Source organism: Rhinichthys klamathensis, unplaced genomic scaffold (genome assembly GCF_029890125.1).
Source record: "Rhinichthys klamathensis goyatoka isolate OS25496 unplaced genomic scaffold, OSU_Roscu_1.1 h1tg000717l_1, whole genome shotgun sequence".
Classification (NCBI taxonomy): Eukaryota; Metazoa; Chordata; class Actinopteri; order Cypriniformes; family Leuciscidae; genus Rhinichthys; species Rhinichthys klamathensis.
In genome coordinates, this window is record NW_026607132.1 from 49,564 (window position 1) to 66,599 (window position 17,036).

The 17,036-nt window shown below is 42.9% G+C and overlaps 1 protein-coding gene across 1 annotated transcript in view; it reads right to left on the reverse strand.

Moving 5' to 3' along the window:
- Positions 1–750: 750 nt before the first annotated feature.
- Positions 751–17,036, reverse strand: part of tek (TEK tyrosine kinase, endothelial) — a 47,025-nt gene continuing 30,739 nt past the window's right edge. Inside the window, exons 14-23 of the mRNA XM_056242255.1 lie at positions 10,575–10,735; positions 10,223–10,433; positions 10,024–10,134; positions 9,751–9,941; positions 7,707–7,820; positions 7,563–7,633; positions 1,756–1,796; positions 1,281–1,377; positions 1,105–1,204; positions 751–1,011 (exon numbers count right to left, since the gene is read on the reverse strand). Coding sequence (XP_056098230.1) covers positions 937–1,011; positions 1,105–1,204; positions 1,281–1,377; positions 1,756–1,796; positions 7,563–7,633; positions 7,707–7,820; positions 9,751–9,941; positions 10,024–10,134; positions 10,223–10,433; positions 10,575–10,735 — 1,172 coding nt within the window. The 3' untranslated portion in view covers positions 751–936. The remainder of the gene's footprint in view (positions 1,012–1,104; positions 1,205–1,280; positions 1,378–1,755; positions 1,797–7,562; positions 7,634–7,706; positions 7,821–9,750; positions 9,942–10,023; positions 10,135–10,222; positions 10,434–10,574; positions 10,736–17,036) is intronic.

Genomic DNA, 17,036 nt, shown 5'->3' on the forward strand with positions numbered 1-17,036 from the left:
AAATAGGTTCCAATGCGTTAAGAGCTCGCTCAAGTACTGGGGAGCTAAACCATTTAGTGTTTTGTAAGTAATTAGCAATATTTTAAAATTTGTACGATGTTTAATAGGGAGCAAATGCAGTGTTGATAGCTGTAGTTTGTTTATTAAGCGTGCAGGGCAACCACCCATAAGAGCATTACAATAATCTAGCCTTGAGCTCATGAACGCATTAACTAATTGTTTCGCATTTGACATTGATAGCATAGGATGTAATTTATTAAGTAATTTATTATCATTAAGACGTGTCTTTTCTCCAGAGTTGCTTCGAAACAATCTGTATTGTGAAACGCACTTTACAAAACGGATTTGTACTATATGTATGGCATGTCTTCAGTCAGAAAATACACACAAAGTGGCTTTGGTAAAAAAAAAAAAGAATTATTGTGATGTGGGATGTAAATAAAATCAAAGAGGTGAATTAGAGAGATTTGTGACCTATCAGTAGAAATGACAACTTTAGCCAGACAAAAGTTACTCCGTCATAGAGACAAATGATGATGGACGTTTAAAATTAATTTCCTCATTTATTCACACAGCTAATGTTTGTCTGCCCTTTAAAATGATATCCAACCACTTTCTGCAGCTGTACACATAATTACAGACTGAAATCATGTTTGATTGTTCTGAAGCTTTTCCAGAGGTTTATTGGGCTTAAAGCTGCCGGATTGAAGTCTTCAGTATGTACATTCAGAAACAGAAGGGCTCGCAGTATCAAACAACAGGGGTTTTATTAAAAACAATGAAATATACAAATGTTACACATCTGTCAGCATCTGCAGTCAACATCTCACATATCAATAAACACTTCACAGCAAACAGAAATATGATACACACAGTGTGTGTAAACCTCTAGTCTGTGAATTAGAGGATGATATTAAGCGTAATGAAGCTCTGAGATCAGCCAGCCTCCTCCGCAGAACAGTCAATGCCGGCGTAGGTGAACTTCTCATAGAGCGTCGTGTTGACGTACGTCTGGACAGAATGAGAGGAGAAGGTCATCAGCAAAACAACATGTAATGATGATGCTCTTCATCAGAACTGGAAGAGTAATAATCCCCATGATACCTTCCGCTCCTCCAGCATACGATTGAGTGACATCAGGATCTGAGCGAATGACGGTCTCTCGTACGGCTTCTCCTTCCAGCACTGTTTCATTAGCTCATACCTGTAGAGCGAGACAGAGAAAGTCTTCATTCCTTTTGCTCTCGCAAATGTGTGGCTGACCGGCGCTTCACACTTACACCTCGTCATCGCAGTTGAGCGGCTTCTCCAGCCGGAAGCCCAGTGGGAGTTTCTCGTAGAGCTCAGCGCACGTCAGACCGCAGTACGGTGTTCCTCCTGCCAATCAAGAGCCAACCAATCACATGTCAGCAGGAACACCTCAGACACGAAACCGACCTCCAATACTGTAGGTGTGTCCCAAATTATGCACTAAATGTTCTCTATACCATCTAGTGTACGAGTTTTATATGGTTATTTAGTCATTCAGTATCATTCTGATAGCATGTCTTCATACGCTAGGTTTAATTAAACCTGCGATCAGTGAGTGCATGAAGTGTCCAATTAACTTGATGATTCATCATGCAGGTTTTTGAAGTGATTTTTAGAACTTTTTCATTACTCACACTATTTATGCTAAATAGTGCATAAGCACGTGAATTGGGATACACCTACAGTAATATTGAGAATATTGAGTAATATGCAGTGAACACAGACCTAAGCTGACCACCTCCCAGAGCAGCACGCCGTACGACCACCTGCGCAGACACAACACACGTTACTCTCAGGCAGACACAACACACGTTACTCTCAGGCAGACACAACACACGTTACTCTCAGCGCAGACACAACACACGTTACTCTCAGCGCAGACACAACACACGTTACTCTCAGGCAGACACAACACACGTTACTCTCAGCGCAGACACAACACACGTTACTCTCAGCTCAGACACAACACACGTTACTCTCAGCTCAGACACAACACACGTTACTCTCAGCGCAGACGCAACACACGTTACTCTCAGCTCAGACACAACACACGTTACTCTCAGCTCAGACACAACACACGTTACTCTCAGGCAGACACAACACACGTTACTCTCAGGCAGACACAACACACGTTACTCTCAGCTCAGACACAACACACGTTACTCTCAGCTCAGACACAACACACGTTACTCTCAGGCAGACACAACACACGTTACTCTCAGGCAGACACAACACACGTTACTCTCAGCTCAGACACAACACACGTTACTCTCAGGCAGACACAACACACGTTACTCTCAGGCAGACACAACACACGTTACTCTCAGCGCAGACACAACACACGTTACTCTCAGCGCAGACACAACACACGTTACTCTCAGGCAGACACAACACACGTTACTCTCAGCGCAGACACAACACACGTTACTCTCAGCTCAGACACAACACACGTTACTCTCAGCTCAGACACAACACACGTTACTCTCAGGCAGACACAACACACGTTACTCTCAGGCAGACACAGCACACGTTACTCTCAGGCAGACACAACACACGTTACTCTCAGCTCAGACACAACACACGTTACTCTCAGCGCAGACACAACACACGTTACTCTCAGCGCAGACACAACACACGTTACTCTCAGCGCAGACACAACACACGTTACTCTCAGGCAGACACAACACACGTTACTCTCAGGCAGACACAACACACGTTACTCTCAGCTCAGACACAACACACGTTACTCTCAGCTCAGACACAACACACGTTACTCTCAGCGCAGACACAACACACGTTACTCTCAGCTCAGACACAACACACGTTACTCTCAGGCAGACACAACACACATTACTCTCAGCTCAGACACAACACACGTTACTCTCAGCTCAGACACAACACACGTTACTCTCAGCGCAGACACAACACACGTTACTCTCAGGCAGACACAACACACGTTACTCTCAGGCAGACACAACACACGTTACTCTCAGCGCAGACACAACACACGTTACTCTCAGCTCAGACACAACACACGTTACTCTCAGGCAGACACAACACACGTTACTCTCAGGCAGACACAACACACGTTACTCTCAGCTCAGACACAACACACGTTACTCTCAGCTCAGACACAACACACGTTACTCTCAGGGCAGACACAACACACGTTACTCTCAGGCAGACACAACACACGTTACTCTCAGCTCAGACACAACACACGTTACTCTCAGCGCAGACACAACACACGTTACTCTCAGGCAGACACAACACACGTTACTCTCAGCTCAGACACAACACACGTTACTCTCAGCGCAGACACAACACACGTTACTCTCAGGCAGACACAACACACGTTACTCTCAGGCAGACACAACACACGTTACTCTCAGCGCAGACACAACACACGTTACTCTCAGCTCAGACACAACACACGTTACTCTCAGGCAGACACAACACACGTTACTCTCAGCTCAGACACAACACACGTTACTCTCAGCTCAGACACAACACACGTTACTCTCAGGCAGACACAACACACATTACTCTCAGGCAGACACAACACACGTTACTCTCAGCTCAGACACAACACACGTTACTCTCAGCTCAGACACAACACACGTTACTCTCAGCGCAGACACAACACACGTTACTCTCAGCTCAGACACAACACACGTTACTCTCAGCTCAGACACAACACACGTTACTCTCAGCGCAGACACAACACACGTTACTCTCAGCTCAGACACAACACACGTTACTCTCAGGCAGACACAACACACGTTACTCTCAGCGCAGACACAACACACGTTACTCTCAGCTCAGACACAACACACGTTACTCTCAGGCAGACACAACACACGTTACTCTCAGGCAGACACAACACACGTTACTTTCAGGCAGACACAACACACGTTACTCTCAGGCAGACACAACACACGTTACTCTCAGCTCAGACACAACACACGTTACTCTCAGCGCAGACACAACACACATTACTCTCAGGCAGACACAACACACGTTACTCTCAGCGCAGACACAACACACGTTACTCTCAGGCAGACACAACACACGTTACTCTCAGCTCAGACACAACACACGTTACTCTCAGGCAGACACAACACACGTTACTCTCAGGCAGACACAACACACGTTACTCTCAGGCAGACACAACACACGTTACTCTCAGCGCAGACACAACACACGTTACTCTCAGCGCAGACACAACACACGTTACTCTCAGCGCAGACACAACACACGTTACTCTCAGCGCAGACACAACACACGTTACTCTCAGCGCAGACACAACACACGTTACTCTCAGCGCAGACACAACACACGTTACTCTCAGGCAGACACAACACACGTTACTCTCAGCGCAGACACAACACACGTTACTCTCAGGCAGACACAACACACGTTACTCTCAGGCAGACACAACACACGTTACTCTCAGCGCAGACACAACACACGTTACTCTCAGGCAGACACAACACACGTTACTCTCAGGCAGACACAACACACGTTACTCTCAGCGCAGACACAACACACGTTACTCTCAGCGCAGACACAACACACGTTACTCTCAGCGCAGACACAACACACGTTACTCTCAGCGCAGACACAACACACGTTACTCTCAGCGCAGACACAACACACGTTACTCTCAGCGCAGACACAACACACGTTACTCTCAGGCAGACACAACACACGTTACTCTCAGGCAGACACAACACACGTTACTCTCAGCGCAGACACAACACACGTTACTCTCAGCGCAGACACAACACACGTTACTCTCAGCGCAGACACAACACACGTTACTCTCAGCGCAGACACAACACACGTTACTCTCAGGCAGACACAACACACGTTACTCTCAGCGCAGACACAACACACGTTACTCTCAGCGCAGACACAACACACGTTACTCTCAGCGCAGACACAACACACGTTACTCTCAGCTCAGACACAACACACGTTACTCTCAGCTCAGACACAACACACGTTACTCTCAGGCAGACACAACACACGTTACTCTCAGCGCAGACACAACACACGTTACTCTCAGCTCAGACACAACACACGTTACTCTCAGCTCAGACACAACACACGTTACTCTCAGCTCAGACACAACACACGTTACTCTCAGGCAGACACAACACACGTTACTCTCAGGCAGACACAACACACGTTACTCTCAGCGCAGACACAACACACGTTACTCTCAGCGCAGACACAACACACGTTACTCTCAGCGCAGACACAACACACGTTACTCTCAGCTCAGACACAACACACGTTACTCTCAGCGCAGACACAACACACGTTACTCTCAGGCAGACACAACACACGTTACTCTCAGGCAGACACAACACACGTTACTCTCAGGCAGACACAACACACGTTACTCTCAGGCAGACACAACACAACACTTGTTACTCTCAGCGCAGACACAACACACGTTACTCTCAGGCAGACACAACACACGTTACTCTCAGGCAGACACAACACACGTTACTCTCAGGCAGACACAACACACGTTACTCTCAGGCAGACACAACACACGTTACTCTCAGGCAGACACAACACACATTACTCTCAGGCAGACACAACACACGTTACTCTCAGCTCAGACACAACACACGTTACTCTCAGCGCAGACACAACACACGTTACTCTCAGCGCAGACACAACACACGTTACTCTCAGGCAGACACAACACACGTTACTCTCAGGCAGACACAACACACGTTACTCTCAGGCAGACACAACACACGTTACTCTCAGGCAGACACAACACACGTTACTCTCAGGCAGACACAACACACGTTACTCTCAGGCAGACACAACACAACACTTGTTACTCTCAGCGCAGACACAACACACGTTACTCTCAGGCAGACACAACACACGTTACTCTCAGGCAGACACAACACACGTTACTCTCAGGCAGACACAACACACATTACTCTCAGGCAGACGCAACACACGTTACTCTCAGGCAGACACAACACACGTTACTCTCAGGCAGACACAACACACGTTACTCTCAGGCAGACAAAACACACGTTACTCTCAGGCAGACACAACACACGTTACTCTCAGGCAGACACAACACGTTACTCTCAGCTCAGACACAACACACGTTACTCTCAGGCAGACACAACACACGTTACTCTCAGGCAGACACAACACACGTTACTCTCAGGGCAGACACAACACACGTTACTCTCAGCGCAGACACAACACACGTTACTCTCAGGCAGACACAACACACGTTACTCTCAGCTCAGACACAACACACGTTACTCTCAGGCAGACACAACACACGTTACTCTCAGGCAGACACAACACACGTTACTCTCAGGCAGACACAACACACGTTACTCTCAGGCAGACACAACACACGTTACCCTCAGCGCAGACACAACACACGTTACTCTCAGGCAGACACAACACACGTTACTCTCAGGCAGACACAACACACGTTACTCTCAGGCAGACACAACACACATTACTCTCAGGCAGACACAACACACGTTACTCTCAGCGCAGACACAACACACGTTACTCTCAGCGCAGACGCAACACACGTTACTCTCAGGCAGACACAACACACGTTACTCTCAGGCAGACACAACACACATTACTCTCAGGCAGACACAACACACGTTACTCTCAGCGCAGACGCAACACACGTTACTCTCAGGCAGACACAACACACGTTACTCTCAGGCAGACACAACACACGTTACTCTCAGCGCAGACACAACACACGTTACTCTCAGCGCAGACGCAACACACATTACTCTCAGGCAGACACAACACACATTACTCTCAGCGCAGACACAACACACGTTACTCTCAGCGCAGACGCAACACACGTTACTCTCAGGCAGACACAACACACGTTACTCTCAGGCAGACACAACACACATTACTCTCAGGCAGACACAACACACGTTACTCTCAGGCAGACACAACACACGTTACTCTCAGGCAGACACAACACACATTACTCTCAGGCAGACACAACACACGTTACTCTCAGCGCAGACACAACACACGTTACTCTCAGGCAGACACAACACACGTTACTCTCAGGCAGACACAACACACGTTACTCTCAGCGCAGACACAACACACGTTACTCTCAGCGCAGACACAACACACGTTACTCTCAGCGCAGACACAACACACGTTACTCTCAGGCAGACACAACACACGTTACTCTCAGGCAGACACAACACACGTTACTCTCAGGCAGACACAACACACGTTACTCTCAGGCAGACACAACACACATTACTCTCAGCGCAGACACAACACACGTTACTCTCAGGCAGACACAACACACATTACTCTCAGGCAGACACAACACACATTACTCTCAGCGCAGACACAACACACGTTACTCTCAGGCAGACACAACACACATTACTCTCAGGCAGACACAACACACATTACTCTCAGCGCAGACACAACACACGTTACTCTCAGGCAGACACAACAGACTGAAAGACTCTTACACGTCACTGTTGGTGGTGTAAACACTGTAGTTGAGAGATTCAATGGCCATCCATCTCACCGGCAGACGGCCCTGCGGAGAAACACACACGTTAAATCACACGTTCATTTATGCATGACAAGAGCAGCGGCCTTCAGATCTTTACCATTGTCTTCTTCACGTAAACCTCCTGACCTCTGGACAGGCCGAAATCAGCGATCTTTGCCATAAAGTTTTCTCCTACCAGGATGTTTCTGGCTGCTAGATCTCTGTGAATAAACTGCAAAAGAAAAATATTCAGAAATGTTAATTAAATATGCAGTGGTGCCAACTTGGAAATAGCAAGGTAATGTGACTAACCAAATAAATGCACATAGTCAAGTCACCTACATTAATATAGTGCTTTTTACAATACAGATTGTTTCAAAGCAGCTTTACAGTGATAACAGGAAATTAATCCAACAATGATTGTTTTGGCTGTACAGCAGATCTACAAGAAAGATATTGTCCAGTTTAAGTAAGTTTTTAATTTATTAATTTCCATTGTAAAAGTCATTATATATTACCTTAGGGGTACTTACACAACACCGTCTTCAACAGAAAATAGAAAACTTTTTATCCATTCTGGCCGTTAATTTAACGACAACAGTGTTTTGGTGGCTCGAGAACGCAAACTTTAAAGTAGGTTTCAAAGTAGTAAAAAAAAAGACATATTGACTAGAGTGTAAACGACTTGATTATGTGAGAAGAATGAGGGTGTCCTGATGTGAGGCATGACACAAGCGCAGATACAGTATGAGAAAATGATCAATTATATAGTTTAGCATCAGTAAACATAAATATGTGTTTGGTGAGCCCAATTAAAGGATTAGTTCACTTCAGAATTAAAATTTCCTGATAATTTACTAACCCCCACATCATCCAAGGTGTTCATGTCTTTCTTTCTTCAGTTGAAAAGAAATAAAGGTTTTTGAGGAAAACATTCCAGGATTTTTCTCCATATAATGGACTTCAATGGGTCCAACGGGTTGAATGTCTAAATTGCAGCTGCCGAGGAATAAGGCAGTTGCACTAGCTCTGTGAGAGGGCAGGACGAAAAACTCCTCCAACTCATTTTCTCCTCCAACTTCAAAATCTTCCGAAGTCGTTGTTTTACCTTTTATTTATTTATTTATTTATTTTTTGTAAAGGGAGTTTGACTTAGTCTTTGCACGTTCGCTGTGTAAACACTAGGTCTGTACTTCCTCCTATGTCACACGTGACCTTTCAACGTGATAACGTAATGCGAGAAGTCGTGCTAGTGCAAGATGAGCATTTGTGGTTAAAAGATATATAAATGTTTATTTTGTTATAAAATGGCTCATGGTTTGTCTAGATAAGACTCTTATTCCTCGGCTGGATCGTGTCGAGACTTTGAAGCTGCACTGAAACTCACATTTGGACCTTCAACCCATTGGACCCCATTTAAGTCGCTATATGGAAAAAAATCCTGGAATGTTTCTAGGGAACTAATCCTGGAAATAATCCTATTGCAGAGACACTTTTAGGACAGCTATTAGGACCGTCTCTCTGTTTATCCTGAGGTTTACCGCAGTCCGCCGGATCCAGGGCGTATCCAGATCTGATGAAGGACCTGCTTCTGGATGCGACGACAACACAGTCCTGATGTGTCCCTAGTCTCTCCCTGTGAAGGCCTCCTTCCCTTACCTCTCCACAGATAAAGCATTGTCGGGATAATTCCGGTTCGCGTGGCTACGCCGAAGCGATAAAAATTCTGTATTATAAATTTTAAGGCCAGACAAGTAGTTTGTTGAGGGTTTGTTTTTTAGGGAAGGACTACACGCCGGCACATATATTCAAACGCGCATCCCTATAGAATGAACTCTTAATGCGCATGTGCTCGCCATCAGCGTTCTCACAGGCTCGCGTTTTTGAAGTTAGCGTAGAGAGAACTTAAGAGTCTTCTGTTAGAGCGGTGTCGTGTTAGCGGCCCCTAAGTTAATAACTGATGATCGTTGCAACGGAGGTGAATCAATCAAAGCTGACTTTAGCTGGAGATTAACTTTATTCTGGAGCTGCTGTAGAACCAAAACAATCTCTGTTACTTTAATTTCCTATTATCACTGTAAAGCCGCTTTGGAACAATCCTTTATTAAAAGCGCTAAATAAATGAAGATGACTTGACTTGACAGTGTGTTTCCTGCGATCACCTGTTTCTGGCTCAGGTAGTCCATGCCTCGTGCCACGTCCGCAGCGAAGTGCAGGAGCTGCTGCGAGGAGAGCGTGGAGGCGGTGCTGTTAGCGATGGCGAAGGCCGGGTCCGTCTCTAACACGCGGCTCTTACGCAGGAAGTCCAGCAGGTTTCCGTGAGGAGCGTATTCAATGGCCAGATACAGGTAACCTGCAGCACAAGCAAACAGTGCAAATGAGCTCTGTTATGCAGTAATGCCCTATCAAGAAGATCATGCATTTGAGCCACACACCTCTGTGTTCACACGCTCCCAGGAGGTTAATGATGTTCGGATGGTGACCCAGCTTACACAAGACCTCCAGTTCGCCCGCAAAGTCCCTGTGGTCGTCCTTAGATGCATATTCTATTGAGTAGACAGAGAATAAGACGTCGTGAGAAAAACTGTGCAATCGCTAGCACACATAATGACTCTAATGACGAATTCCTCTTGCCTTTCATTCTCTTGATGGCCGCATCCATCCTCAGCCCGTCTTTCTTAATGCGAGCTTTCAACACCTGTCCAAAGTTTCCCTCTCCGATCACGTCCTGGAACTTTATGTCGCTCCAATCCAGGGCTGGATAGGCCACAGACTGGCTGGAGTTGGGAACTTTCTTCGGCATGTTTAGAGGCACGGAGCTAAACTGGACCACGGGCTCCTCTCTCTGTGCGCACGGGAAAGACAGATGTTTACAGACTCTGTAGGTCCGGTCCAGCAGACCTGAAGCAGCTAATGAAGGTCTTCAGGATCACTGGAAACCCTGCTATACAGAGTAAGCTGTGACTGAATTCAGTTGTGATCTCACCACTATGTTGTGAAAGGCCTGCACCATGCGTCTCTGGAAGGTGGCTCTCTTCAGCTGCAATACGATGCAGAAGGCCAGCAGGATGGTGATGCACGTCATGCCAGCGGAGCCCAGTATGGCGTAGAAGAGCATGTTTCCATGAGCCGTGAGTCCGTGCAGCTCTGAAACACAACAGATAGGATTACTGTCTAGAATACAGCTGTAAATCACATTCTATATTGCAGAACGTTACCTGTCAAGTGTTAACCCTCTGTGGTCGGCTATCGCGCCGGCGCGACAAGCTCACTTTTTTCCTTATCAGTGACAAAGAGACTCAAATTACTCTGTTGATTTTGATCTTACATATAAGTGTTGTACATCATTAGATCCTGTTAAGTGTCTATTTTTTTGTGGATACTCACAATAAAAACAAAGTGTTATGCTTTTTGTCAAATAAAGAAAAATAAACATGATGCGAATTTTGCATTCTCTCTGTCAGTGAAGTTCATTCTGAAACGAGTCCGAAAAATGATTGAAACAATTTTTCTTTATGAAGCTGAAATTCTCTTCTTTTAAATGAAGTAATTTATATAAAAAACATTTTTCACAATATTCTCAGTTTATGCAATCTGTATGAAAAGAGAGAGATGTCAGTCTTTTTCCTTTCAGCTAATTATAGCGTATGATGTGTTAATGTGACCACGCCCACTGAGAGCGCGTGCTATTCAAACGGAAATGTTGATGCAAGCCATGAAAACGCCCACATCAGCTGGATAAAACATCCAGTTTAATAAGAATCTTGTACTTTACCTCGTCTTGCTGCGCTGTGAGGAATAATACTATCGTAATAATCATGGAAAAGTTACCTCAGAAGTGCTGGTAGTTTCATTTCGAGGAGCACGGATTCAGCTGATGCAGTAGGTTATTTATTCTTAAGTGCTTTGTTCTAATCGCGTTATTGAATAGTGTCTGTAAACTGCACAAAGACTGTTTAAATATGAATTGCGTTTCTGTGTGTGAATGAATGAATGGCACAGACGCGCGTGCGATGTTGTTTACTACAGATGTACATCGCATCTGTGCCGTTCATTCAATCTCGCTCCTACATTAGTAAACGTTATTTTTACATGAACACATCCAAACTATATTGCTATAGACTACTGAGATTTGTTCTAATCGCGATATAGAATAGTGTCTGTAATGCCAACATGTCGTTGACTAGTTTTGGATAGATTATAAGGTTTTTACTCTAAAATAGACATCAAATAAGCTTTTGTTAGACAGTTTCTGCTCATATGTTAAATATATAGTATGTTTTGTCAAAAATAAACTAATCAACTGTTATAGTGTTTGTTCCAATGCAAGCTAGGCTATATCAAAATAATGAATCCTTTAACTTTGAAATATGTATGATAAAATGTATTGGCCTACTTTAAAAAATAATACTTTATAAGACATTTATGGAAAAAGACCATTTTCTTTTCAAGATGTTTCCAATCTAACTTTGAACCAATTCTATAGAATGGCCCATATAACCTATTTGAACAGGATTTGTTTCCAGGTATGACTAAAAATGTGCTTTTGACTTTCATTTATATTTTGATTATATATATATATATACACTACCGTTCAAAAGTTTGGGGTCGGTACGATTTTAAATACTTTTAAAAGAATTCTCTTCTGCTAACCATGGCTGCGCTTATTTGATTAAAAATACAACAAAAATCAGTTATAGTATTAAATATTACTCCAGTGTAAATCAGCTGTTTTCTGTGTGAATATATAGTAAAGTGTAATTTATTCCTGTGATCAAAGCTGAATTTTCAGCATCACCAGTGTCAGTGTCACTGAGCGCGCGCCTTCACCTCTCCCCGATCTCACACGCTCCTTGTCACCTGAGTTCTAGAACTGCACTTCCTATCATTCCCCTCTGCTATCATTAGGTTCCATCCCTGCCTGGTTTCTCCATTCAGTCTCATCACTCCCACCTGTTAATCGTTACCTACCCTTTATCTGGACTGCTCAGTTCTATGTTCATTGCGAAGTCTTGTTTTGCCACGCTACATGCTGAAACGTGTGCATTTGTTTCATGTCAGTGATTCCTTGTTTTATTACCTGTTTGAATAAAGTGCTGCAGATGGATTCGACTGCCTCTTCTCCGTCATTACAGTCAGTGTCTTCAGTGTCAAATGATCCTTCACAAATCAGTATAATATGAGGATTTGATGCTCAAGAAACATTTATTATTATTATCAATGTTGAAACAGTTGTTGGTCTGTCAGTTGTACAGTTTTTTTTTTTTTTTTTTTTTGATTCTTTGATGAATAGGGTTAGGGTTAGAATCTTTTGTAACATTATAAATGTCTTTACTGTCACTTTCGATCAAATTAATTATTCCTTGATAAATAAAAGTATTGATTTCTTTCCTCTAAAAAATAAAAATAAAATTCTCACTGACCCCAAACTTTTGAATGGTAGTGTATATATATATATGTGTGTGTGTGTGTATGTATATATGTATATATATTGTCCTTGCATTCTTTCTTGTGTGACACACCTGAATGAAAGGCTCATTATTATGCGGGTCTTTGTCTTCTCAGGTGAGAACCACCTAATTATTCATGAGGGGGTTGGGCCGTTCACGCCCGTTCGCATATTGCCTTTCCAAACAAAAAAATGTTTTTCACAATTTAAAATAATCTATTGTTTTATGTGAATGATTAGGCAGGATGATTTTCCGATCATTTTGAAGAAAAAACTCTAGGCGACAACATCCATTAGTCAAAAGTCTTGTGGACACATATTTAGTATGTGTTTTGTGGCCTTATTTCAGAAACTTTCATTTTTAGTTTTTTCAAAAACCATGCATAAACAATATTCTCTCAAAAATACAAACATGTACATACATGTTGCTCACATATTATGGTAGCCCTGTTTGTGCTAAATAGAGTGCAATTACACCTGTGCCATTAATATGTTTATAAGCAACTGAAAAAAGCACAAATGTCAGGGCATGTCAAAATATCTCAAGGACCCCAAAAACAGCTTAGACCCCAGAGGGTTAAATAATGTAGTATGCTAAATAAATGTTAATAATGTAGCATTAATTAACGTAATGTGAATTAAACAGTATTAGCATATTTCATTGTTTTTCGCACATTTGTACCCATTTTGCTCAATAATACACATTTACCTTCATTATATTTTGTTCATTTGTTTGAATTTATTTATTTTTAAAATGGTCAAAATGTATTATTTGTGCCTGGATCACATGGCGTTAAAGTATTTGTCTGGTACAACAAAAGTATTTGTCTGGGACAAAATTATAACTATGCAACCGTCTACCACAGTATCGCATCAGGGAGTGCATTGTAGTGTCCCTGAGGAAAAATTTGATTCATTTGTTGCCATAGGAGAGGACGAATTTTCTAAACTCGTTAAATCATCTAAATCGACAACATGTATGTTAGACCCTATACCGACTAAGCTACTGAAAGAGATGCTTCCAGAGGTCATAGATCCTCTTCTTAATATCATTAATTCGTCTTTGTCTCTAGGATACGTACCAAAAACCTTTAAGCTGGCTATGATAAAACCACTTGTTAAAAAAACGCAACTTGATCCTACAAAATTAGTCAATTACAGGCCGATCTCGAATCTGCCTTTTCTATCAAAGATATTAGAAAAAGCCGTATCCTCACAACTGTGTTCCTTTCTAGAAAGAAATGCTATCTGCGAGGATTTTCAGTCAGGATTCAGACCGTACCATAGTACTGAGACTGCTCTCATCAGAGTCACACATGATCTGCTCTTATCATCCGATCGTGGTTGTATCTCTCTATTAGTGTTACTTGATCTTAGTGCTGCATTTGATACTATTGACCACAACATTCTTTTAAATAGACTCGAAAATTATGTTGGCATTAGTGGAGTTGCACTAGCATGGTTTAAATCATACTTATCTGACCGTTATCAGTTTGTAGCAGTAAATGAAGAGATGTCTTATCGATCACAAGTTCAGTATGGCGTACCACAAGGCTCAGTACTAGGACCGTTGCTGTTCACTCTGTACATGCTACCATTAGGAGATATCATTAGGGAACATGGAACTAGTTTTCACTGTTATGCCGATGATACTCAGCTGTATATTTCTTCACGCCCCGACGAAACTTACCAATTCACAAAATTAACGGAATGCATAGCCGATATAAAAAATTGGATGACTAGTAATTTCCTACTACTAAATTCTGAAAAAACTGAGATTCTAATTATTGGACAAAAAACTTCCACACGTAATAACCTAGAATACTGTCTAACACTTGATGGCTGCTCTGTTAAGTCTTCGTCGTCGGTTAGGAATGTGTGTGTGTGTGTGTGTGTGTGTGTGTGTGTGTGCTCTTTGATACCAATCTCTCATTTGAAAGTCACGTGTCTAGTATCTGTAAAACCGTATTTTTCCATCTTAAAAACATATCTAAATTACGCCATATGCTCTCATTAACAAATGCAGAACAATTAGTTCATGCGTTCATGACATCAAGGCTAGATTACTGTAATGCTCTACTGGGTGGTTGCCCTGCACGCTTAATAAACAAACTACAGCTAGTTCAAAACGCAGCCGCTCGAGTTCTTACCAGAACCAGGAAATATGACCATATTAGCCCGGTTCTGTCAACACTGCATTGGCTGCCTATTAAACATCGTATAAATTTTAAAATATTGTTGATTACTTACAAAGCACTAAATGGCTTACCTCCGCAGTACTTGAGTGAGCTTTTAAAGCATTATAGTCCTTCACGTCTATTGCGATCTCAAAACTCCGGCCAGTTGATAATACCTAGAATATCAAAATCGACTGCTGGCGGTAGATCCTTTTCCTATTTAGCACCAAAACTTTGGAATAGTCTTCCTACCATTGTCCGGGAAGCAGACACACTCTGTCAGTTCAAAGCTAGACTAAAAACACATCTCTTTGACCTAGCATACACATAATACATTATAGACTTCGATAATTCAATGTTAGGCTGCATAGATTAGGTCAGCCGGAACTGGGAACACTTCCCTTAAATCCAGATGTACTGGTTACATCATAAGAAGAATGGCATCTACGCTAACTTTAGTGTCTTTGTTTATCCCGAGGTTTTCCTGCAGCCTGCCGGATCCAGGCCGTATCCAGATCTGACCAAGGAGATTCGCCTGGACCCGATGACAATGCAGTGCTGAAGTGTCAACTATCCTCTCCCTATGGAGGATCCCTTTCCCACTCTACAGATAAAGCGCTCTTGAAAATCCGGTTCGCGTACCTCGAAGTGATAAAATAAAACTCTGTATCAAATTTATAGGCAAGACAAGTAGTTTGTTTAGGCATGGTTTGTTGGGAAATTACAAACCTGCGCACACATATTCAAACGAATATAACTATAGAATCAATTTTTAATGTGCATGTGAACGCCATCAGGTCACAGGTTCGCGTTTAAAGTCTGTTTAGAGAGAACGCCGTCGTCTTAGTGGCCCCTAATGTAATAACAAATGATAATTTAGCTGGAAGTGAATCAATCAAAACCAACTTTAGCTGGAAATAACATTATTCAAAAATCGCTATAAAGCCAAAACAATCTCTGTTACCGTAAATTGTACGTTTATCTCTGTAAAGCTGCTTTGAAACAATCTCCATTGTTAAAAGCGCTATATAAATGAAGATGACTTGACTTGACTTGACAAACACTGTATTGCATTGTTTTTTTGTGTCATGCAGAAGAGAAATGACCACAGTTTTGAGGCTTATGTTCATCATAGTAAAGAATAAGATGGCTGCCTCGTGTGGAGCTCCCCAGTTCTTTTGCTGTTTCTTTTTCACAAGAGACAAACTACTGGACATAAGGCAACACACACCAGACAACATTTTTCCAGTCTTTGATTATTCAAATGCTTTGTTGAACGTTTCTGGTGTTGAACTGTGATCTGAGGGGCAGCGGTTCTGTTCAAACACGCGGTCAGACGGAAACGACGCGCTTGTTAAGGTCTGTGAATGTGGCTTTCTAACTATAAGTATCCATCCAGCAAATCTTCGATGCCTTCCTAACAAAACGGGTGAACTATTTCTCCTCACCCGCACAAAGAAAGACTTTTCAAACTCTGCTGCATTGTGCTTCACTGAAACCTGAATTCATACCTGTCAATGCACCAAATATGCCGGGCTTCCAGGTCTTCCACCAAAAACTGTAATTCACTGTAACAAAAAATGCATATCTGTCCCACGATCAGATTTGGGGCTCTCTGATCACAGTCTACTTCATCTTATACCGACTTACAGTCAGAAACTGAAATCAGTTAACCTAACCAGACCAGAAACAGACTAACAAAGGAGATCAGAGTAGCTAAAAGAAGCTACTCTGAGAAGCTGAAAATCCAGTTCTATGACCCAGCATCAGTCTAGAAGAGTATGATGAACATCACCAATTACAAGACAGGAGAATCAACTAC